Source organism: Pagrus major, chromosome 20 (genome assembly GCF_040436345.1).
Source record: "Pagrus major chromosome 20, Pma_NU_1.0".
Classification (NCBI taxonomy): domain Eukaryota; kingdom Metazoa; phylum Chordata; class Actinopteri; order Spariformes; family Sparidae; genus Pagrus; species Pagrus major.
This window is the reverse complement of record NC_133234.1, coordinates 22994944-23021187: the sequence shown is the minus strand read 5'-3', so window position 1 is coordinate 23021187 and position 26244 is coordinate 22994944. Positions and strand designations below refer to the sequence as shown.

The window sequence follows — 26244 nt, the reverse complement described above, 5'->3', positions numbered from 1 at the left end:
CCCCCGACGAGGTGTTCCTGGAAACGAATCAGATCCACACACACACACACACACAGGAAAGCGCACAGACGCGAGCGCACGGCAGCGTCGTGATAACGTCTGATGCTCTGATCCCTCCTGCGTCTTTATGAGGTCCAGCGTGTTCCGCTCTGGACATGTTGAAACCAGCAAGAAAAGATTGATTGTTGGATGTGCAGAACTAAATATTGGCGGCTGCTCTGTCTCGTTCAGCAGCTTTGTTTCTCCCCCCCTGAGGCTGAAGGTCTGAAAAGTTAAAAGGGGGTAATATTATTATGGTATAGTAAGCCGCAGGATGCTGTGTTGTATAAGAAATCGATGTAATTTATCTGAACATGCTCCAAAACGCCGTCATCCGGTTTCCTCTGTACAGGAAGGAGGAGTGTGACGACACGAAAGTGGATTTGAATTTCTTATTTCCTCTTTTTGTCCTCTCTCTGGTGTCTCTGGAGCTCTGTGTCTGTCTTGAGTTTTGGTTTCTGTGTTGTGTATCATCGACTGGAAACTGAAAATGGAGGATGAGCACACACAGAGAGAGGAGAGAGGAGACCGTTGAGGTTGAATGCAGGGTCAGATTTATCGTCTCACTGCTTGATTTAAACTGTTTAATCTGTTTTCAATATCAGGAATATGCTTGATTTCAGATATACTCCTCGGAAAATGCTTGATTTTTTAAAGTAATTGGTGTTTATTCTACACAACCACTCGTGTAAACCAAAAAATCCTTTCAGCATTCGAAATTAAATGATCCCATTTGTCATATTTATCTCCTTGAGATGAGCGAGAATTAGATGATCTCGATTAGAGAGACGCCTCTGATGCATTTAAGAGGATCTATTGGAAGAAATGTGCTATAATAATCAAAACATTGGTGTATAATCATCTGAAACTAAGAATTACTGAGGGTTTTAGTCTGCTGTGTCAGCCGTGTTTCTACAGTAGTGGTTCTGCAGCAGAAACCGGGCCGTACACACTTTTCTGCAGCCATCATAGGTCAGGTTGAGACAAAGGGTCTTTACTTGGTTATAATGTTCAACCTAATGGCCCGACCACACTGCACCTTTAAATGTGATGAAAAAGGCTTTGAGTCTGGAAATTTTTGTTTTCATGTGCCTTGAAAGTACCTGGGAACCTCAATATCTCCTCAAATGCACTTCATGATGTTAGGACTTGGCAACAAAATCAAGACAAACACCTTGATATCGACGATATTGTAGGGGTGACAGGATGAGATTTCTGATCAATAATCATCAGTAATGTGGATATAATGACTATTTTGGTAAAGTCAGGTATTAGAACAACTAGAACAGTCTGGTAAGTTCACAAAATTGGCCTTTAAAAGCAGGAAAAGACAACACTTGTGCAACCAAAATCTAGGACGATAGTCTCACATCACGATGACGATATAATATCAATATATTGCCAAGAAAATGCTCTTTAAAAAGCTGTACGAGCCCTGGGTTGTTCACATCTTTTGGTGCCGAGTCATGGTGGATTCTGCAAGAGTCCTCGTCCCGTGTCCATTTGCAGTCAGCGAGCGGTGCCAAAGTTCCCCGCTGCATGGTGCCACTTTGTTTTGCAGCCCATTACGCCCCTGATTGAGTTCATGATATTTAATGATCCCCCATCAACTTTTCCCCTACCAGTTGGCTTGTACCATGACGTAAGTGTGAGTCCCCCAGCGGTGGAAACACTTTTAAAAAACCCCAGAAACCTTGTGGAAGCTGGAGCGGAGCCAGATTATAAAAAGGTTGCTGGTAGATTCAGAGGTTCGGTCGTTAATTCAAGAGCCGGCGATCAAACCGCGGCTCTGTGGGTGAGTCTGACCTCCTCACCCCTCTGCGGGGTGTTGGCAGGCGAATGATTCGGGCTTTTCTAACCTGTTTGTGTGACTCAATGTCCAAAAGCTCTGAACGGACAATTGTGAATGGGTTTGGATTCCTAAAAAAAAAAAAAAAAAAAAGGGCTGTACAATAGTGTCTGTCTAGCTCCGCTGCACCTGGGCTTGGCACCACTGACTGTGCTGTTTCAGTTTGATCCTACATGAGTTTCATTGTGAGAGCGTTTTCCAATCAGGGGCCACTGACTTCGTACACCACTGCAGCTCATTATGTTTCAGATCAAGATATCACACACGCTCCGCATCGCTGCATTGACTCATCTGTTTTTTACAAATCATTGTAGCCTCTCCTGAAACACACCAACCCTCCTCTGATTGTCGCCATTTAACGAGATCCACGCGGTGCTTTATAACCTTGACTCGCTCTTGTTCCGCTCCTTCACCTCTCTGGATTTGAGTCTTTTTTTTCTCCATTCCTCATTCACGCAGCGGACGAAATCCAGACTACTTTTTTCGATTTGTTAGACACTTTGGGACGGAGAGGGGTTGAATCAGAGGAGCTGGTTCGTCACAGCGCTTGACAGATTTCTTCACTTGTTCTGCCAGAACAGCCTGTTTAGTCTGTCTGGATTTCAATAATGGAAATAAAAGGAAACTGGTTAAAAGCTGGTGGAACAGACTCGACTGGTGGCGTACAGATGTCTGACCAGTTTGAGTAGTTAAGAGTGAAACTACATGTCTCTTTTTTGCTTTATATCGATACTTCAATATCGATATTGCAAGAATATTGTAGGGATGACTGTTGGTACTTTTACAAAATATTAAAACAATGAGTTTTTTGATAAATAATCATCAGTAATTTGGATGTAATGACCAAACCGGTAAAGACAAGAAGAAGAACAGTTCAGAAAATGACAACACTTTACTGTAATGGAGCCTTTAAAACCAGGAAAAGACAACACTTATGCCCTATCACAATAACAATATGATACCGTTATATGACCCAGGCCTGAGCTCAAAGTTCTGGTGTGAATGGTCGAATGAATGAAGCTCAGCCGGCTCTGACTCAGATTTCAGAGGAGAGAAAAAGTCAAACAGAAAGAGGAAGTCAGGAGAGGAGATGGAGAAAGGTCAGATTTGGCCTGAAATATAATAATGATGATGTTTAAGTCACCGTTGCTCTTTCTTTTTCTTCTCATTTCAGCTCAGGTTCCTGACAGTGACGAGCAATTTGTTCCTGATTTCCACTCCGAGAACTGTGAGTAATCCTCTTTCAGCTTACTGTGTCCTTTCCATGCACGCATGTCCATGTCACTGCGCCGAAAATCAGATTTTCCTGATCATATGTGACACAGATCAGATCTTTCTTTTTAATATAGTTTATTCAATCATGCATTGATCCATGCAGCATGCACAGCTGCACATGGACATTGTCAGCCTCCTCTCAGATTTGACACAGTTGCATGTGATGAGACAGCGAGGAACGAAAAACCGACCGTCCAATCTTGGCTGTGACACGGCCAGAGGCTTAGGTGGGGATACTGTAACCCGCTGATGTTACAGTAATCTCTCTGGCAGACAGAGCTATGCAGAAACAGAAGGCCTAATGAGCCAGTCATCATGGAGTGAATTTGGATGTGCTGCCGTCATCCATTTGCATGCCTTTGAAAAGCTTGAATGGGCACGGCCCAGGAAACCAGTAAAAAAAAAGAAAAAGGAAATTCAGGGCGCAGGTACAAAGATGGCCCTTTGTGCACGTCGGAAGGTGTAAAATGGAAAAGCAAATTCCTGGGCTGCACAACTGAGCAGCTATTTGAATGACTTTCCCTTTTTCTTGTTGTGTCTCAACAATGGCGAGTCAGGATCTGGGTGGGAGGACGTGTCGCTCTACAAACAGTTTTTTTTTTTTTTTCCTCTCCCATTCAACACACTGCAGGCTTCCCCCGTCTTTAGCAATGACACTGAACCGATTGGGGGGAAAAAGAGAAAATAATCTCATCCCCAAACTTAAAACTGACAGCTTTCAGTCCGAGTCAAAGGCGCTTCCTGTCATTGAAGCCCATGCGTCCTTTTGTGTGTAAACATCATGTGATTTGAGCAGCTCCGAGTCACGACCGCTCGGCCTTCCTCGGTGACACATGCCCTGTGCAACATTGTCGCTCTGTGTTGGCCCACAATGCCGAGGGAGGAAGTGCAGATGAGCCCCGGGGCACTCGGAGGCCATGTCTACTTAACCCCCTGACCTGTCAGCCAATCAGCTGTCAGGCCTCTGCTAACGCTTGACCAGGGTGTGATTTGCAGGGTCACGGGGGCTTCGGTTTGACGGGCAGCTCACTTATATGCAGCGGAGACACTCCCGCGTTGACAGACAGTGTCCCTGCTGGTCACAGTCAATGGCCGCCGAGTTGAGTTCAAGCATCTCTATTCAGTGAAAAATTGAAGCTGACAAGCGTCTATAAATATATTCATCTTTGTGTTTATTCTGTGCTGTATGTGGTCTATTAAAACCAAACAAAGCCTTATATTTTCCCAGAAAAGGCCTCCTCAGTGTCTGCTGTTCCTTTTTAAAAACAGGTGACTCACCTGTTTTGGAAACTCTAGCATGTTTAAAAAAAAAAAAAAAAAAAAAGCAGCATAAAGCCTTAATCCCAGGTGACCGGAATATAATTGAGGCCTGCATTGAAAACCGGCGCCCTGGTAAAAATTAAACATTGTTGTTTACTGAGTCAGGTCGTTACCTGCTCGGGCGTGGCGGTGACGGAGAGGAAGAGGGAGCCAGCGAAAGAAGAAGAGACGTGAAAACACTGGGACATGTTGGAATGCTAGATTAGGGAACAGCAGGCGGGGGGCAAAAAGGAGGGATTGTGCAATACCTGCACATCTGGTAAATCTATCTCATCTGGTTCATTCTCCCTCCGTTCACGGCTAACAAGCGTGCTCTGTCTGCAGGCTGCCATTGAGGGAAGGTTAGACAAACACCAAAACTTTTATGTACTTGCTGACCTGCCTGTGTGTGTGTGTGTGTGTGTGTGTGTGTGTGTGTGTGTGTGTGTGTGTGTGTGTGTGTGTGTGTTTTAAAGGTAATTGAGCCGTCGGTGATAAGGCTGTAGTCATGTAATGTGATTGGAAGCATTAAAGGAACAGTTCACTCCCAAAAAAGGGGAATTCAGTCATTATCTACTCATCCAAAAGGCCGATGGAAAGCTTTGTAGACATTTCTGGAGCTTCACATTAAAACCGCATCGCAGCATTCTCCTAAACAACTGAAGTAGATGGGGACTTGTTTTAAATAAAAAAGCATGTTATGTCTCCACACGTCCCTTGTAATCCAAGTCTCAGGAAGCCCTGAGATCCTAGATTGGTTTGAAAGGACATTATTTACACCCTCAACCTGTGGTTGAGCCACTTCACAGGGAGTGTGCGTGACGATTTTTAGCTTAGCAGCTACAGAGAAGATTTCTACTTTAAAAAATGGTGTAAGTAATGTTTTTTTTAAATCAATTTGGGATCTCAGGGCTGTGTGGAGCCAATTTGTGTTCATCTTCAGTTGTTTTATTTACATTTTAAAACAAGTCCCCATCTACTTCAGTTGTTTAGGAGAACGCTGCAACGCTGTTTTGCTGTAAAACTTCATCTTCCTTTCCATCGACATGTTGCTGAGAAGAGAATAACTAGTTTAGATTTTTAGTGAACTGCTCCTTTTAAAAGTAATCAAGCCATTGGTGACTGTAGTTTTTTTCATAATGTGACTGGAAGTCTTGAAGTAAAGAAGGATTCATGTTTGGTTTTGGGAGCTGACGGCACCTTCGGGGGTTATGTTCTCCTGACGTTGGGCTGTCGGACTGATCTCCTTTGTCTGTTAACCGCCTGCGGGGGAAGAAACACATGGAGGTGTCAGTCAAATTTATAGCGCAGCGATACTTAATTAAAAGAGTTTGAACGTGTCGCTGCTTTTGCCTTTTTGTGTCAGGAAACAGTAAAAGAAAAAAAAAAAAAAGGGGCCTCGGTCGGAGCGTTTAGCGAGAGCCGAGAGCTCGTTCTTCTTTGTCCAAGTATGTTGTTTACACTTGGAGCAGCTCGAGAGATGTGACCCATTCATAAATTTTCTTCCCTGCGTGCGTAAGAGGAAGTGTGCCTCTCCCTCCCCCCTCTCTCTCCCTCTCGCTCTCTCTCCTTCACCCTCCCTCCCTCCCTCTCTCTCTCTCTCTCTCAGTCCTCCGCTGCTCTCCTTCGGTCTTCATTCATAAAAAAGCCCTACAGTACTACAGACCCCCTCCTCCTCCTCTCCGACACCCCCCTCCTCTCCAAGTGGATACTCCAAACCCCTCCCTCCCTTCCTGTGTCTGTACAAACTAAGTCGAATTTAAAAATCTGGACAGCCACCCCCTCCTCCACCTCCTCCTCGTCCTCCTCCTCTCCTCCCCTTTCCCTTTTCTCTCTCTCTGCCTCTCTCTGCACACATTGAGTGTTCCAAGATGTGAACTAATCCAGCGATTTTCGGAGCTGTGTGGGACGATTGTTTAGTTTTGTGCCTTGCAGTAATTATATAGGAAGTTGTGGCCATAGAGCGCCGTCGCAGTGCTTTTCACTGAGCAAAGTTTGGTAAAGAGGAGAGAATGAAAGAAAAGAGGAGGGAGGAGGAAGAAAAAGAGGACATGCTTTGTCAAAATGTGCATCCTCTGTTTGATTTTTATTGGATCTTCCACCCTTTCATTCAGTTTTTTCTACTGTTGTACTGTGTTTTGCAGTGACGCTGCACAATTATTATTATTTTTCTTCCTCTTCTGCCAAATTAATCTATTTTTTTAAGGCCTAATCTTTCCTCAAAGACTCATGAAGCTTTGCACAAAATTCAAACATGGTGGAAATGTAGTGAGTTTCAGTGAGTTTCAGCAGTGGGCGCCGGGACTCCTTTCACCTGCATGTTTGAAATGTATTAAATACCTATGAAAATATGAATTCAGACATTTTGAATGTGAAGACGTTGTATTTTAACATACTCGTCCCACAGCTTTAATTCCTCTTTTATCGATCAATAAAATGCCAGAACATTGTGAGAAACGTTCTCGCAGCCTCCCAGTCCAGGTTCACATCTTTGAATTGCTTGTTTTGTCCAACTGACAGTCCAGGCGTCGACCAAAGTCGTCCCTTTTTGGCGGCTTTTTGGCAGACTGAGCATGTAGAATCGGTGGCGGACCCTGCCAGCGAGAAACACCTCTCTAATTGGCTGACCATTGAAGTGAATCAGTGCATGACAAGAGAAACAGTATCCATGATTTCAACCATTTTATCTCGGCCTCTCGACTATTTTTGCCAGAGTTGTATATCCGCATTCCTCCGTCTTCCAGTTTCCCTTTTGGAGTTTTTTTTCTGTGCTTATTCTCTGGTAACCACTTGGTTATGGTCAGGGGGGTAAAAAAAATCCTGATTTGGCTTAAAATACCTATTTTGTTGCCACGATCACGGATGGAGACGGTCCAACTTCTTGTGAAAAAATGGCGGTTTTGACGCCACATAAATGGCTGAAAACGTCCAAAGGTCTCCTTAAAAATATCCCGTGGTGTGACTCCAACGTGGCTCAGAATAACACCGCCACGTTTGGTACAAATGTCAAATGTTGGACTTATTTATGGTTTGCAGCAATATTATATCCTGGCGACTGAGCTGCTCTCGTGCAGTTAGCTGCTGGCTGTAGTCTTTGCAGTGTGTTAAAGTGCAGCGTGAGGCGATGCAACAGTAAAGCCTTCGTTGCCGCCAGTTTTTCTATGTTGGTTTGTTGTGTCTGGGCCCTGTGATATTCGGTGCACTATTGCATCAGACAAAGAAAACAAGCAAATCCTGGGAAACGGGAAGGTCATGTTCAGCTTTCACGCTCAAAGAAAGAGTTAATGGTTAATCACGAAACCCAAAAAAGTTGCAGAATGAAAGACACAAGTGAAGAGAGGAAACAGACATAAAGTAAGAAGAGAGGGGAAAGGTTCCAGTAACTCGGCTCTCCCAGCAGTGTGTCTCTCTGGCTCTGCGTGTTCTGCTTTGTCATGAATTCACAGCCTTCTTCTTGTTTGGGTTGTTTTTCTGGATCAGAACTGGCCCAATCAGGCCCTATTTGGAGCATGGGGCGATTGGGGACTGAATCGCACCCCTCCCTCTCCAACTCCCTCTCTCCCCAGAAGAGAAACATGCAGCTCTGTGTTCGCCACTTTCCAAAATACAGCTGCTATGCAACAAAGTGCACAAAAACAGCCAGGTGCCTGCCAGATATGCCCTGGATACCGCTCGCTCGCTCGCTCGCTCTGGGGAGGCCGGGCTTGTGTTTGTTGCGCTGTTTTGTTTTCCCTGCGAGTAAAATGCTTGATTTCATGTACAGATGATTTCTTTTGACAGCCTCTCATCCACTTACTCATGCACACACATAAACACACTTGGCCTGGTGACACATGCACACACACACACACAAACTTCAGCCCGGCAGTTTTATGAATGGGCTGGTTGTGAAAGACTGGCTGAGGCAGCACATTGAGTTGAGGGGAGTGAACCTTCATTCATCGCGCTGAGGGACGTTACTCTATCAGTTACAACACCTATGAGAGGTACCAGCCTATTTTCTGCCAGCCTTTATCCAGCGACAACATTTTTGTGGAGGCGTGTAATTTACGGAAGCACAGAGGGCCAAGATTTTTTTTTCTGGTGATCCATTTTTCTAAGTCTGATCTACAGTGTTTTCTCTCGTGTGTTTATGACTTGAGACCTGGTTTTGCCAGGATAATCTTTGTAAGTTCGTGAATTTTTTTTTCTTTTTTTTCTGTCATCTGTTTAAACGTGTGGAAAAAAATTCCACTTGGTTTAACACATTGAATTTTTTTTCTGCTCAAACAATTTTTTTTTTTTTTTAAATGTTTTATCACCTATCCTGAGTATTTTTTTTTTTTTTCATGCATGAAAAAAAGAAAAATAATTGACCATGTGTGAAAACTAGAAAAAAAAATTCAGGAGTTGAAAAAAAAAATTTTCCTCCTGAAAATGTTTTCGCCTTTTTTTAAAAAAAAAAAAAAAAAAAAAACGGAAGTGGAAATTATTTTGCCGCTTATTTTAACGCATGAAAAAAATGCAGGAGAATTTTTTTTTTTTTTTTTTTTGACAGAAAAGGACAAAAAAGAAATTCAGGTCATTTTCAAGTAATCAGTAAAAAAAAAAAAAAAATCAGCAGAAAAAATTTTGACCATGTGTGAAACCAAGTAGAAAAAAAGGAAAAAAATCCACCAAATGGTTCTGTTTAGTTTAGCACATGAAAAAAAATATTTTGGAGAAGATGTTTTTTTTTTCGAAAAAAAAATTTTTTGGTGTGTGAAACCAAGTGGAATTTTTTTTCAGTGGTTTTCATCATAGACATCAACTGTAAAAAAAAAAAAAAAATATCGTGGAAATCTTTTGAAACTTGTTTTCCCACATGGCATTTTATTTTCTGCTAATCTTTTTTTCTCCTGAAATATATATATATTTTTTTTTCACTGGGTTTCATGCATGGAAAAAAAAATTCCTCTGTAGAAAATGGTTCACCAGATAAAAAAAAATGTTCTCACTTGCCCCTCAGGGCTTCCATACAGACTCCTGTTTTATGTGGTGAAGATTCAGGCTTTTTTTTTTGCACTTTCTTTCCTTAGTTTAGCTGCAATCACCTCTCTGGTTTCCCCAAATTGCAGACAGTTTTAGTTACATTTGTTTCAGGTTAGAACTTAAAAAAAGACTCTACAATTATCCAAAAGTGACTGCAAGTTTACAACATTATTTAAGTCGATTAAATCCAGTGAAAATGGGTTTGTAAAGGCCGAGCGTGGAGAGTAATAGGCGTTTAACAGCTTCCAGTGGGGAAGTAAAAGCTGTACTCCTGCGTGTTGATTCAGAACAGCCCCGTCAAAGCCAGGGGGCCGCGGGGATTTGAGCCAGGCAGCGCAGCCCGAGTGTCAGCAGCATAGCTGTGTGAATGGACGGCACTGTGTGTTTTATTACAGGAGAGTGAGGGGAGGTGTGTGTGGAAGGAAAAGAGAGAGTGTGTGTGTGTGCTAGTACATCCCTGTGATGCTCGTGCCGCTGCATTTCTATGTCCGTGTTGGTGTGTTTAGTCCGGCTCTGCTCTCTGCAGCTGGAGCGTTTTCTCTTTTTGAAGGCGAGCACAGACCGAGTACAGTCAGTCCAAAAAATACTGGTCGCTGAGTCCAGTTTGGACATCTTGCCACAATGCCAGCTCATTAAAATGTGGGTCTTAGTCTCCTTCTGGCCATCATTCCTATTGGTAAAAATAATATTGTATTAAATGGTTTGAGAAACAAGGTTGAGAGTGGTCAGTCAGGTTATAAGCAAACATGCAGGTTAGCTAAACTAATTTACTTACTGTACTTGTGTACGCACAGTTTTCCTGGGCAGTGAGGGATTATTAGCTGCACTCGTTTTTGCTTTTACTTCCAAATGCAGCGATTGAGATGTTTCGGCTGAATTGGGTCTAAAAATGTCAGTATGATTCAAATAAAGGCTGTCAGATCTTCAAATAGTGCCTGAAACTCCCGTCACCTCAACACTTTTCCGATGTTGGAACTGAGTGGTTTGTGTTCGACAATTTTTGCATTTTTCCAAAACTGACTTATCGACAACGATTCCAATCGTGCTTCCTACTGTTGATCTGATTGGTTGAAGTTAGCTTGTGATAGACGGACGGTTCGTCCAATCACCTGCCAAGTATCTCTTGAAAGTTCCTGCCCTTTTCCAAACTGTTTCAGAGAAGAACTTCTCAGATGGTTCTGGTTAGTTTTATACAACTTCTATCACTTTTCATATGTGTAATGCCATGAAAGCCTTTGTGTTTTGTGTGGTGACGAGCTTTTCAGCCAGTTCGGGTCAGCTTTGAAACAGTTTTGCCTTCAGATGTGGTCAGACGACACTTCATACAAACAAATTGGTCTCAACCTCTTAAACATTTCTGACCATGTTTCTTGCCGCCTCTTACTTTGTTGCACCACTGTCACCATGTTCCCAGACCATAGCAATCACTTTGGTGAGAACAATGTCGTCAAAACTGTTAAAAATGATGATCAAAACTATGAAAACCAATCCAAGTTGTATCAAAACAGAACTATCCTTGTAAGGGAAGACAGACTGTGATCCGTGTATGACTGCTGACCAAGAAAGGAAAGCAAAAGCAGCCATTTTCATCCGCCTGACAGTCCAACACACACACTTCGACACACAAAACACACTCTGCACGTGAGTGGAGGAGGTGGCTGCGGAGGCTGGACCTCTAGTAACCTGCTGACACAGACCAGTAGGTGTGCAGAGCGAGCTGAGAGCCAGCGTGCGGCCGTATCGATCCTCGCCGATCCTGGAGAGGAGTAGGAGGAGATGGAGAGGGTTGATGGATGCCTTGATAAAGATAAAGCGCAGATAAATCAGCATGGAGGCAGATAGGGGAAGGAGAGGGGTAAGAGGGGGTCAAACGTGCCGTGTGCATCGCGGTCGAGATCCCGATCGGGAAGGGTGAAGGAGGGAGGGGTGTTGCGAGAAGAGCAGGAGGAACTGTGGATGTGGCATGTGCGCTGATAATTCCCAGCAAGGTGTCCGGCCCGCTCTGCGTCTTATCTCCTTCTGATAAGACCGAGTTTGCCTGGAAACAGCAGCTGGAAACACGCGTACAGGCACGCAACAAACAAATGAAGCACAGCACATACACACTCCCCCCTCTCCTCCTCACGTCCATGGTACCCTGGTGGGCAGTGGAAGCTCATTATATCATTTCAGTAACAGTGTGGGGGTGAATCGATCGCTGCATTAAACATTAAGAGGGGACAGCTATATTGGGGGCTGAGGGATTGAGAGTGAGGAGTCAATATTGTGCCAGATTAATTACATCCAGGCCTCGCCTGTGACGGGCTGTCCCTCTCGCTGCACATGTCCCGGGACAGGGATGTATTGTATCGGGTCCACTAAACAGCAATGGAGCGGTGAGATTTATGACTGGTCAATGGCCATTTATAAAAAGCCCACGCGGCACAATTGAAAGTGAAGTGGACAATAGGGAAAACGTGAGACGTCAGAGCGTTGACCGATTGAAATTGTGATCCCCCTGGCGCGAGCCAGAGCGAGGAAACATGAAGTATATAATCATATTTTGGGTGTTTTTTCTCGTTTTCAGTGTTAGGGTTGTGAAAATATACCGTTCTGGCTGAATGTCGGACAGATGATTACTGATATCAGGTTCATTGACAGGATTCAAGGCTGAAAGTGCAGCGACTATTCTGAGAAATAAAGCTGAGTGTTCCCGTTCAAACGAGAACATTCTCATCACTTCAGACAGACACTGCACCCTATTTCCAGTTGACAAAAGGGAAGTGAAACCTTGATGTTTGCAGAAATACACCGTGCTGCTGCCTTTCTCATGATGGGTGTCATTCAACATCTACATCCTGTTAGCCAACACAACATGATGCATCAAAAAAAAAAAAAACGTTTTAACGGCCCACGCAAAACAAATCCAATTTGCGAGAAGCGCCACAGGGCTGTCCCGGCCAATGGTGTGTCTCGCTGATACCGTTGTACTTTCCATCAATCTCGTTAGGCTTGTTTGGCAGGTATCTGACAACCATTCTTTAAATATTCAAGGAGCCTGAACCATTATCAGATGAGAGAGGGCGACCTGTAAATCAGATAGAGCAGACACTAATGGATCCAACACTCCTGGGCTCCCTGAGCAGACAGATACCGAAGCCACTCTCGGGCCTGTTGGCTCTCAGAGAGGATGGAGGATGAGTTTGTCAGTGCTGGCCAGGCTGCTTTACTCTCTCTCTCTCTGTCTCTCTGTTTCTGTGTGTCTTCCTGATTGTGCAGTGACCTGAGAGGCTCACACACACACACACACACACATGTCCAGCACATGTTTCCATGCACCAGTGGAATGACTGGATACAATCTGCAGTCGAAACGGTCTGGATCATATTGTACCGCCTCGCCTCGCTTCCCCTCACTCTCCCTCTTTCTCAGGATTTTTCCACTCAACTACAACCTACAAAGACAAAACACAGTAAATAAATATTTAGTCAACGCAGAGTCTAGACTCAAACATGACTTTTGTGACGTTCATACCATAAAACAGGAATTCATACTGGTGTTACAAGTCAAGTTTGTTTGTAACTTGCATACAAATATATGAAATTCCTTCGTACATGAATGAGCTTGAGTCAAAAGGCAAACGCATATCATCTGTAAAGGTACTCATTATGCAGACTGGCCCATGTCAGAAGACTCTGTTAGAATTATTGATGCACTCATGTCTAAAAGTCAATAATGTAAAGCTGGAGATGATTTTAACAAGCCTAGCAAACTGCTGGTCGGCAAAATACATCATGATATTACTTCATATTTTATATTAATGATCTGACTCTGCAAAGTACACAGAAACTAAAGCTGACAAAATAAATATAATGAAGTGCTGAATATTATTTTCATTTCGAACAAGTTAACAAGCATGTAGAGCTAGCTCGCGAGAGCGCCACAGCTAGCCTTAGCCAAAAGGCTAAATGTAGCCGCTGCTTTCTCACTAGTTGTTTCCTATTGTTGAAAAATATCATATTTGATGAACCAACATCTTCATATAATGTGAAGAAGTTAGTATCACGGAGGAGCAACAGCAACTTGTTCTGCTAAAAGGAAGCCATAAGTAGCCGAGCTGAGCAAAGTAGCAGGAACTGTTTACTGCAACATCAGCTTCTTACTTGTTCATGTTATCTTGTTTGATTTTAATCCTGAATGTAGTATTTTTTAGGGTTTATTGATTGTATTGATCTCATTACAAGGTATGCCAATGATGTTGGAGGTAAAAATCAACCTGTAAAGGTATCAAATGAATGCATTAAAACCTCCTCCCGTCGATCCGTTTGCTAGGCAAAAAACATCTTTTTCAGACCTTTCAGCCTTTTTCTCGTCTCCATTGTGTCGCACAGTTCGACTTGTTGTGAAGCTCAGAAAATGTGACACTGCGCTGTCAGCCTTTTATTTTCATCTAAATGTTTGGTGCCCTTAAAACAACTTTATAAAAAGCATCCAAACTCGGTCTGAGAAAGCAAAACATACTGCGTGCAGAACTTTAAAATTACAGTCAAAGTATAGGTTATATCTTACTTATAATGCAGTGTTGACAGTCAAATACTTTAAAATTACACTGTTGCTTTTCCCCATTACGCCGCCCTCTCACCACAATGGAGCCATGTCTTCAGCTAAGCAACTAATGTCATTTGCAACCCATGTGAATCAATAGCTTCCCTTTTAACCTTTTAAAACCATTGTGGTATAATTGCCATCCTTGTTTTTATTGATCCATCGCCACATGCGGGGAGAGAACCAGGTGTAGCCTATCACGCTTTCTCAGCCTGCTTTTAGTGCGTCTGCAGCACGGCGAGGCCTCGTGCCGCTCGCACCGCCACATGTACAGTACAATACATATCGTGTGAGATAAGAACCAGATCTCCAGACAGCCCTGAGATGTTTCCTCCTAAGAGTACGACTTTAAATCGTGTTTGTATGATTGGACCCACTGAGTGAGTATTTACGTTACGCTCACATGTTCTTCGGTTTAGCAAGATCCAGTCACCCTGTTTGACACAGGGGCTGATGTCCAATGAGTTATTGTGAGCGAGGCTGTCATGGGCTGCAGACTTCCAGAGGCTTAAGACTTGGCCAAGTCGCACATAAACATCCAGTGTAAGACTCTCCAGATCCGCGGCTGTCTTCAGATTGGATTTCCCTACTCTAGGGCCTTTAATGGTAGGAAATACTCCGTCTGAAATAAGATGGGGGAGTTCATAGCGAGGTCTCGTTAAAAAGCCATACGTGAGTTTAATCCCCTGATTTCGTCTCTTTCGTCGCCAATCGAAGGCCTCAATATGTTGAAAAATGAGTTGATCAATCTCAGTATGTTTTCGCACAACCTGCTGTAGTAAATCTCAGTCGGCGCGATTTGTTTTTCAGGAATCCCATAGAGACCCAATAGTGTTTCCCGACATGTTCACACCACCTCCATATGGCTCAGCTGAGGGGCCCATTGTGTAGAAAGAGTATGTGTGAGTGTGCTCGGGGTGGAGGGGGTGTCATCCCCGCTCCTGCGATTTGTTTGTGGTGGGCGTCTGTTGAATGGGACCCCCCCCCATGTAATGATCCCTCTACTTCCTAAAGCACTCAACCATGACCATCACCTTTCACCCTGCATCCTCCCCCTCTAAGAGACAACATTTACATATGTAAAAGTGGGTCTCCGCCCTGCCTTTAGCTGCGGGTCATCTCTTTACCTAGACCTCAGAATGGGGATTGAATGGGAGACGGTGAAGAAAAACACAAAATAAGGAAGGAGGGGATACGACAGGTTAGGAGTGAGGAAGAACCCTTTGACCTTATCAGTTTAGGAGGTGCTGGGAATCTGCCAGGGTTCATACGTACTTTAGCGTACACGCTCCTGCGCTATCTCAAAATTGTCTGTTTTAAAAGGCAACAGCTATTGTGTACTGTATCTGTCTTTTCACTTCTAAACACCTTTCAGGTTCTCCACAGTTCATGAACTGACCCTCCCCCCCACCTCCCCGAAGAAACAATGAAATATGAGGATCTCTGTGAAAGGGTGATGTAACATTTAACAAAGCGGTTAGAGGAGGTCATATTGCCCCAAATAAAAGCAGGAAGAGAAGGGAACCTGAAGAACATAACTCTCCCTGGATCCGTTTACAAGACTGCCACCACCTTATAAACTTTAGCAGCAAATTTGACATCATTTGGACAGGGAGATTTACTGTAACACGGCACGGAGTTTGTAATAGTTGGTGGGGACCAGAGTTTGTTTTAATTTGAGGACTATTCTTGGAACTGGATGTTAGATTAATCCCGAAATGATGTTTTCAGTCACGCTAGCGGGTTTAAGAAAAAGGCAATGTCTGTCCATCGCCTTTGTCGGACTCAAATATCTCAACGACTTTGGTGATCTCCTGACTTTTTATGTAGCGTCAATAGCAGGTCAATGTTGAAATTAATCCAGTAAACATTCACCTGACAGATATAAACACTGATCATTTACTGAATGCATTGGTCATCGTTCCAAGAGGATATTTCTAAATGATGTTGCCGATCCTCTGACTTCCTTTATCAGCAACATGAGGTTGACGTTTGTGTTTTTGAGTAAAATGTCTCTACAACTATTGAATGGATTACAATGAAATTTGGTGCAGTTATACTTGGCCCCCAGAGGTTGAACCCAAATTACTTTGACTTTAACTCACCTAGTGAATGATCTCAACATTTACTGAATGGATTGGTTTACAATTTCGTAAAGATATTCACGGTTCCCAGATGATGTTTGCGATCCTCTGACTTTTCCTTCAGCACCACCACGATGTTGACTTTTGGACAGACTGCCATGAAACTTGCTTCAGACATTCATGACCTCCTCAGGATGAATTGTAATAACTCTGGTGTTTCCATGGTGAACACGGTAAACATGAAACCTGCTAAACATCGACGCATTGTGAGCATTGCTGCTTGCATGGGTTAAGACGAGTCCTGTTCAAATTTGTTTAATAATTTAATCAAATTCATAAAGCTGTTCACAATCTCAGGATCAAAGTGCGTTGAGTTTTCCAATTTTCCTCTTTAGCTCTTTGATCCTCAGCTTTATAAACTGGTGAATCCTTAATCGGAACATTAACCAGCTCTATCTAATTGAAAACGCGTGAGATGCAACAAAACGGCAAGAACAATCGCTGGCAAACACACGAGCGCAAAAAGCTTTTCTGATGCTCATTTACAAGATTAATTAATAATCCAGAAAGGTCACACACAAATGGCTCGAACACACACACACACACACACACACGTGCATACGCAGACCTCTACATCTACAGCTGACGCCGTTCCCAGGCCGGACTTTTCTGAAATGGAACATCCTCATAAAACCGAGAGCCACATCAAGGGCAATATTCCGCCAATCGCATTAGTGGCTCTACTTGGCTGCGCTGTGAGTGGACTTATGTACACTCTGAGGATTGTTTGCAGTTCATGACCATAGCAGAGAAAGGGGGGGGAATGTCAATAGACAAACACACTAGTATTATTAGAGCGGCAGTCATGTGCCACCCTCTGTGTACCAGCAGACGAGCTGTCGGAGACTTAGAGGAGGCTGGAATCCCATCGCGTCTGTCTGGGAAATCTGGGTAAATGCTCTCTAATCCTGTTGATCCTCCGCTAAAGCCAACACTTCCTCACCTGCCTGCCTGCCATGGGAGAGTGACTACAGACCAAAAATAGGAAGGTTATTACGATGAGCAGCGCCGTTTGATTGTTCGGGCTCGGTTTATCAGTTTAAACATGTTTCTGTTTCTCGGTCACAGGCAAACGGGTTCGAGCGAAATAAACATTTGAACAGCAACAGGAAGCGTTTCAACATTTTTGAAAAGCATAAAAACCACAAGAATCCTGTTGTTTGAGTTCTTTATTTAGCACACGAGTTCACTTAGATGTTCGTGAATTACGACACACCAAAGCTGCTTGATCCCAGAGTCATACAACAAAAATGTAACAGTTAAGTGTCAGCCAGCGAAACGTTCCTGTACCCAAACGACTTATTAAAGATATAATACGCAAGAAATCGACCTTTGTTATGTTTTGTTGAGTTTTCCCAAATGTTTCTAACAATGTTCAAACCCAGAAAAATCTGGAATTTTACTAAAGGTAACGGTGTGTTTTATTTCGCTTTAACATCTGGGAAGACATCAGATAACGGGTCAGACAGTGAGGAAGGAAGTGGACCGAGGAGCCTAAACGTAACACGAATGAAACTTTTAAAACATTACCTCACCCGTGAACATTTCTGCCTGAGTCACAGCATCAGATTTTAATCTACAGTAGTCGCTGTTCAACAATGAAGACAACAATTCCCATGATCTCACACCACTTCACGACATCATCGGACTACGTCTTTTGTTTTCATTGTCTCATGACATACTCTGTGTTGAAATGTTAAGTTTACAAATAGTCAGAAAATGAATGGAAATGAAAAAAGCCCTTAAGAATTTCCCAGAATCCAAAGTGATGTCTCAAATTTGCTTGTTATGTCTGACCAACAAATCAGATTATGGCAGATGTTGGCACCCGAGACTAAAATGGCGAGCACGGTAAACAGCTAAACATCAGCATGTTAGCGATGCCGTTGCAATTTCCCAAGCTGACATCGTAAATTAGCTTGTTTTGTCTGACTAACAACTCAAAATAAAACGTTTACAACCATTTAAATCAGGAAAAAAACACTAATCCTTGCATTTGGGGAGCAAGAAAGTCGTTTTTACCTCAATAAATGAAAAGCAGACAATGAAAATGCGTATTTCTGAAGAAGAAATCCTTTTAAATCTTTCCTTTTTATTTCAAGAAGAAGAGATTTAAACAACTACTTCCAGCCAAGTCGAGCATCACCGCAGATCCTCAAGGCTGTTTGTGGTTTTTACGTCACTGTAATCTTTTCTCGCTTTTCGTCCACTCTATTCTTCCTCCTTGGTTTTTTTTTTTTCACTTTCTGTCTCTCTCGCCTTTTGTTGGAGCAGCCTTCTCTGGCCTTATTCAGTCAGCCAGACATTTCTTCTTCTCCTCCTTTTTTTTTGTGAATGGACGGCGGTATGTAATTACCTGGGCTGAGCTTTCAGTGTGGCCTGCTCCGTCAGCTCCACACCCACTGCACACACACACATTCGCACGCGGAGATACAGACTGGCCGAGATTCCTAATACACACACTCAAATGCGCACTCTCGCACTCGTTGCACACACATAAATACAGGCCTCCCCAGCTGGAAGTGCACAGCTGCTGCTGTTTACCCTGTCGGGACCAGAAAAACATCCTGTACAGTTCTCCGGGTGAAAACCTCCCCTCACATAATAAACACAAGCCCTCGGCACAGTTTGAAGCTCCACTTTGGGTGGTTTCTGTGGCCATCAAGGCAAAGGTCCCCTGCAGCAGTCCTGCTTGATGGACAGTTCGCCGTGCAGGAGGGTTAGTGGTTGTTTTGGGAAAAAGGAATTGTACTAAATATGAAGGGAAAATGTGGCTCTATCAGGTTATCACCCTCTGTCCTTTTGTTTTACTGTTACCCTCCTGCGCAAAGCAAAGCCTCCGAGCGATTTGCCAACATCTGGATACCAATAGGAAAGAATGCCGACATTCAGTGTATACGCTGTTCTAACAGAGGTGTGACATTCGCTTTCATCAGCCCACAGACATCTCTCTGGCCCGTAGAGTTGTTTAGCTTTAAGCTCGACTTTGACAGAGGAAGTTTTGGCTGCTGTTGTGTCTGGAAGAGTGAAGAAAAGTGGGCGAGGACACTTTGGGCTTCCAAATGACTGCAGGAATGCAGTCGTGTGTGAGCGTGTGTGTTTGTGTGCGCGTCGGTGTGTGTTTATACGTGTCTGTCTGCCGCCCCTGTGTTTTGCAGCTGACAGTCACTTGAGCATTTTGGCTGGCACGTAAAAGAGATTCCTGTGCAGACAGAAGTATTTGCTTTTGCCTTTGAGCTTAATGACAGTAGTATCGGGGCAGGGCTGAGTGAGAAGAGAATATACAAATCCCCGCCGTGTGCGTGTGCCAACCCTCATCTCTGTTTTCTGTTTACTGTCTCTTGTAGCGGTGGCATTTCACAGCCCTCCAGTCACTATCAAGAAGGAACCGCAGAGCCCGGGCTCCGACCCCAGCCAGTCCTGTAGCCACAAGCAGAGCTTCAGCTACCCCAGCGGAGAGCAGTGCCTTTATGCCAGGTATACCTCTAACAGGACGGATAAGTATATGTTTTGTGGTAGTTTATGTTGTTGGCCTCACAGCCCCTAAACCCCATCCGGCCAGTGCGCCAAAATTACCACAAAAAAACCCAACATTTTCTTACTCTACTATAGTTTCCAGTCTTGGTTTTATTACAGGTTTTGACATTTTGCCTCAAACCCAATACATGAAGGTTAATGTGATATTGGTTGTGTTGCTCAAAGCATTGATCATCTTCTTTCCAGAAACAGTTCTGCTGTTTCTGGAAATACTATTTTCTCAATTATGCCTAAAACATTGACTATAGTACGCAAGCCCTGAAGACATTGGACGGAGACATTTTTTTTCTTAGCAATCCAAAAAAACAGTTTTCTTGAAGTTCCTTCATTTTTTCCATCCATGAAAACGTGAAAAAAATTCCAGAGAAAAGTTTTCATGTGTCAAACAGTGAAAAAAAAAATTTCAGGAGAAAATATTTCTTTCACTCCGTTCCAGGCAGGAAAAAAACAGGTTTTACTCATGATTTTTTTTTTTTCAACACATTTTCACAGAAGGTGAACTTTCTAAGTTCCTTAATTTTTTTTTCCATTGTGAAAACCTGTGGGGAAAAAAAAATCTGATTTTTTTGAAAAAAGTTTTGGCAGAAGAAAATATTTATTTTGTGAAGTGTTTGTTTTTGTATGTTATTAAAAAAAAATTTAATCCGGAAAAAAAAATCACCTCATTTCACACATTTCAAAAATTGTTTCACACATTCTTAATATTCAAGTTGACAAAAAACCTTTGTTTTTTTCATGTGTGAAACAGAGTAAAAAAAAAAATCTTTCTAAGGAGATTTTCTTTTAAAGGGGGAAATCAAGTTAAAATAAAAAAAAATTCAGGAGGGAAAAAAAAGTTCCTGAATTTTTTTCATTTGGTGTTTTTAAAAAAAAAATAATTTCTAGCAATTTTTTTTTTCTGGCCAATCTCACATCATAAACACAGAAGAGAAAACAATTTAGATCAGACTTAGAAAATGGATCACCGGAAAAAAAAAAATTCTTCACTTGCGTCTCAGGGCTTCCGTAGTTTAGCTAATTAAACAATCAAAAATGTGAAAATTTGTTGCTTTCCTCTGTTTTATATCACTGTTTATCAATGTCTTTGTGTTTTGGACTGTTGTTTGGGCAAATTCTAAGAAATGTGGGAAGTTGTGATGAGCATCTTCACTATGAAGTAGAATTAGATGGAACGTGTGATTAAAATATTTGAAGTCACTGTTTTAGGCCAATTATTTTGAGTGTAGTAAGTTCTCCATAGTAAGGTCATTACACAACGCTGTGAGCACCAAAAACATAAAACAAGTGGCGGCAAAAGTCTCAGAGTAGGATATCTCTGAACAAATTAAACCAAAACCAGCTAAAAGCATGACATGCACTCTTTGGTTTCTCATCTTCTCTTAATTTTGGTTTTCGAGATAAGAGCAAATAAGAGCCGTGTCATTTCCTCCTCTGCACCAGGCTTCCTTTAGGCTTTTTCTAAGCTCTTATTTGGAGCATTTCTTAACTGTAATTGGCTGATTTATTGTTTCTCTGCATATTTACTGGCATCCTTTTGTTACCGAGGGCAGAACAAACAAAACAGTAATGAGTTTATTTTACCATTCTCAATAACAGAAGTTATCTATGTCCAATGACCCAGCACTGATCAGCTGTCATGTCAGCTCAGTTGAAACACTGACCACATGCTATTGACCAGCAAACCCCCCATTAGTTCTGTTTGTTGTATTGACTGAAAACAAATACTAGGACCCCTCCCCAGTACAGCCGTGTCCTAACATGTGCATATATGCATGTCCTCATGAGTGTGTTCGTGTTTTTTCCAGTGCCTATGAGCAGAAAAGGGCTGCAGGCGGGGCCAAGAGCTCCTGCCCAGGGACCCCCATGTCTCCCATGCAGCAGCATTACTCCCCAAAACCTGCCACGGCCGGACGGCCCGACGCTGGCTACATGAACCCCGCTGCCACCTCCCAGCCACTGCCCAGCAACAGCTACCCCATCAACACCAGGTGACACACCGGCTCTGATTGACATTTTAACCACATCCGTGACATTTTTGCAATTACACAGGAGGGTGTGCTTTACCGTCATTAGAGGCATGATGGTGATGACAGAGGTCCTCGTCGTGCCAATAATGACTGTAAAGCTCAACCTCGAGTGTGATTTAACAATACAATACAATACATATAAAGGATCAAGACAGAATAAAAGATTTAATCAAAATGTATTCATATGGTGGAATACTTTGGGGTCTGACTAATAACTGGAAAACATAGTCATGTCTGTAGCCTCCTATGCAGTCAAACCTAAATTACTCCACCAGTAAGTATGGTGCACCTTAGCAACAACCTAGCAACAGGGCCAATTTCTAGCCCCTGTTGAGTAAGCGAGCTAACGTACGCTAACGTTAATATTTTCTAGAGATTGTCGGATGTCACGAACTGAATAAATACCAGGTGTATAAACAAAAGCTCAATCTTGTTGAAACTAAGATATCTGCGGAAAAAATGTATATGAGATCCTGAAATGAGCTGCTGTTTCTCATTTCTCAGTACCAGGTATCAGGGCCCTTCAGGAGACCCCATGTGCCCCCAGTTCCCACCACAGGCGCAGGCCTTTCAGCGCATGCCATCTGCCCCAGCGGGACATGGCGGCAGTGGAGCTGGAGCCGGCGGGGGTGGAGGGCCAGGGGGCGGAGGTGGTGGAGGCGGCGGCGGTGGAGGTGGTTATCATCGGCAGCACTCTGACCCCTGCATGCCCTACCTGCAGCAGAGCTTTAAGCAAGAATACCTGGACCCGTTGTACGAGCGGGTGGCTCACATGGCAGGGTCCGGGCACGGGAGCGGACCAGGACACGGACACGGACACGGACAGGGGCATGGATCTCACCCCCACCCTCACCCTCACCCCCACCCCCACCCGCATCCACACTCACACCCGCATCAACACAGGTTCCCACCAGCTCACATGATGGTCAAGCAGGAGCCCACAGACTACACCTACGAGCCTGGTGAGTAATGCAGACTAGTGTTGATATATATATTTATTATTGAGTGTATGAAATATCAGAAAATGGTAAAGATGCTCATCACAGCATCCCACATTTCTTAGAATTTGCCCAAACAACGGTCCAAAACCCAAAGACATTGATAAACAATGTTTTAAAACAGAGGAAAGCAGCACATTTTCACATTTGATGGACCAGAATCAGCAAATGTTTGTTAAATTAGCTAAACTGCGGAAGCCCTGAGAGGCAAGTGAAGATTTTTTTTTTTTCTGGTGATCCATTTCTGATCAGTCTGATCTAAATTGTTTTCTCTTTTGTGTTTATGACTTGAGAACTGGTCAGGAAAAAAAATTGCTAGGAAAAATCTTTTAATGTTCCTTAATTCATTTTTCTATTTGTAAAAAACGTGGAAGAAAAAAATTTTCAGGATTTTTTTTCGTGTTTAACACCAAATGAAAAAAATTTCACATTTTTTTCCTCCTCCTGAAATTTTTTATTTTCACTCTGTTTCACACATAAAAAAAAAAAACTTTTTTTTTCCCCCTCCTGTAAATTGTTATTTTTTTACTTGTGAACTTGAATATTGAGAATGTGTGAAGCCAGTTGATTTTATTTTCAGGATTAAACATATTTAAATTTTTTTAATAACATACAAAAATGAGCCTTACAAAATAAATGTTGTCTCCTGCCAAAACTTTTTTTTTCCAAAAATTTATATTTTTCCTTTTTTTTCCTTTTGTGAAAAATGTGGTAGAAACCCACGAAAAAAAATCTTCCCCTGAAAAAAATCAGGACATTTTTTTCCTCCTCCTGAAATTTTCTTTTCACTCTGTTTCACACATGAAAAAAAGTTTTTTTTTTCTCCTGTTCGTTATTTTTTAACTTGTGAACTTGAATATTGAGAATGTGTGAAACCAAGTGGAAAAAAAATCAGGACATTTTTTTCCTCCTGAAATTTTTTATTTTCACTTGGTTTCACACTTGCAAAAGAAAATCTGCCCCAGCGGGACATGGCAGCAGTGGAGGGCCAGGGGGCGGAGGATTTTTCCTAGCAAAAAAATTGCTAGGAAAAATCTTCCTTAATTTTTTTTCCATTCGTGAAAAATGTGGAAGAAAAAAAATTTTTTTCAGGAGATTTTTTTTTCGTTTTTAACACCAAATGAAAAAAAAAAATTCAGAACATTTGTTTTTTTCCCTCCTGATTTTTTTTTATTTTCACTTGGTTTCACTCTTGCAAAAGAAAATCTCCTGAAAAAGTTTTTTTTTTACTCTGCTTCACGCATGAAAAAATGCGTGGACCTCCTAGGACAATTTTTTTTTTCAAAAACATATTTAGATTTTTTGTAACGTACACTTAAAAAGATTTCTCCTGACAAAACTTTTTTTTCAAAAAAAATCAGATTTTTTTCCCCACAGGTTTTCACAATGGGAAAAAAAAATTAAGGAACTTAGAAAGTTTATCAGGCAAAACTTTTCTTCCACCAGGTCTGAAGTCATAAACAAGGGAGAGAAAACATTTTCTAAAAAATGGATCAAAAGAAAAAAAAATCTTCACTTGCCCCTCAGGGCCTCCGTACCAAACACTTAATCAATTAACAAAAGACTGATTAAAAATGTTATGTTGATCGAAAAATTTGTTTGATTTGTCTGTTCTGGGCTACTGTACAAAAATGGCTACAATAGGGTGGATGGTAACAAAAACACATTGATCCTTAGATTCAGGTGATTAAACACTAATGGAAACATAAATACGTTCCATTTATGTCAATAGATCGCCCTAAATCCTTCACACTGCACCTTTAAGGGAATGTAGTAAATACAAAATGTGCCTGTGAACTGAAACTAGAATCTGAACACTGGTTATGATGATTTATAAAGGTTATTTGACATCTAAATCAGCCTCATTTTGGAGACAAAGCCTCCCCAGTGTGCACAGCTCACTCAAGAACAAAATGTCCAAAAGGCAAACAAACTTCTTCACTGTATCTACACTCCTACACGACTCCCTCCCACCTCCAAAACTCCTCCTTTCAACTCCCTGACACTTTGCAAAGAAAAGAAAAAAAAGTATTTTTTTTTTCTGCGGCAGCTACACTCCTCCCTCCTTCCTTACCCTCCCTCCCTCCACCGCTCTCTGTGAGAGAGAGGCAGAGGAATTTCATTGAGAAAATGGAGGGCACTGGAAAGACTAGAGTCCCCGGTGGAGTGCTCCAGGGTTTCAGGTTGCACCAGCGGCTTCCTTTTTCTGCAGGCAGATGAACTCATAATGGAAAAATGAGCGTGGCCGCAGTAACCCGAACCTTTCACTGGCTGGGCTTTGGGAGAGGGGTGAGAGGGGGGGAGGGAGTGGTAGGACTGGCGGGTGGGGGGGCACGGGTGGGGTAGTCAGCTCAGGCACTTTAACAACAAGCTCTACCACTGGAGAGTACAGAAACCAGCTCCTCTGCCTGCCTCTCTCAATTTAAAAACAAGGAGTGAGAAATTTAACACTCCACATACGTTGTGTCCTCGTTCACCTGTGCTGAAGCTGCTGCAGGACGTAAAGCAGAGAAGCTATTGTTGAGTTTCCCACAGGTCCCACATCGCTATGCCTTCCAGCGCTGAAACCAGCTCACTTTATGCTTCAACAGCGACCTAATTCCTTTCACTCTCTTGTGTTTTTATTCTTGCACCTTCGATAAGGAGACAGGATATAACACTGACAAGGAATCACACAACCTTGAGACAGAAAGAAGGGGGGAAAGTACAAAAGGATGTTTTTCTAGGAGGAGGAGAAAGTTGGATTTGGTGTGGTTTCCTCAGAGAGGTTCCTCTGATACGAGTTTGACCAACTGCAGAGACATTAAAGATCAGAGTTTATTGTTCTTTAGTAGACAGTTATACAAGACGCCACACTTTTCCCGAGATAATAAATGACAGGAGACTCAAATTTGGAAACACGGTTGTCAAATGAATCTGTCTGGAGAAGTTTTTATCCTCTCTTAAAGGAACAGTTTATCGGAAAAACAGAAATTCAGTCATCAGCTACTCAACCTCATGCTGATGAAAAGCTGGGTGAAGTATCGTAGTCCACAAAATATTTCTCGAGCTTTACAGCAAAACACAGTTCATTAGTCTCATTTTTATGGTCCATAGAGCTCATCTGGTGTAGTCCAAGTCTCTGGAAACCCTAAGATCCTAAATGAATTTGAAAAGATTTTATTTACACCCTTTTGAAAGCCCAAATCTTCACTGTAGCCACTAAGCTAAAAGCTTTATTACCTTCTGACGTGGATGCAAGAGCTCCAACTTGCATACATTCGCATACAAACCTCAGTCCTTTGTAGTAGAAGTTTTAAAACATGTCTCCAACTACTTCAGTTGTTTAAGAGATCAAGAAATGTTTAGTTGACTAAAACTAGATAATGACTGAATTTTTCATTTTGGGGTGAACTGCTCCTTTAATGATTAGCGCTCCTTGCATTAAAAGAACGATAGGCGATGAAAAAAATAAATAAAACTGCTTTAAAATGAAAAATGTT

General features: G+C 42.5%; 1 protein-coding gene across 1 annotated transcript in view; it reads left to right on the top strand.

Moving 5' to 3' along the window:
* Window positions 1-26244, top strand: part of etv4 (ETS variant transcription factor 4) — a 40509-nt gene that overhangs the window by 5815 nt on the left and 8450 nt on the right. The window contains exons 4-7 of the mRNA XM_073489264.1: window positions 3063-3116; window positions 19548-19677; window positions 21543-21725; window positions 22269-22726. Of these exons, the coding sequence (XP_073345365.1) occupies window positions 3063-3116; window positions 19548-19677; window positions 21543-21725; window positions 22269-22726 (825 nt within the window). The remainder of the gene's footprint in view (window positions 1-3062; window positions 3117-19547; window positions 19678-21542; window positions 21726-22268; window positions 22727-26244) is intronic.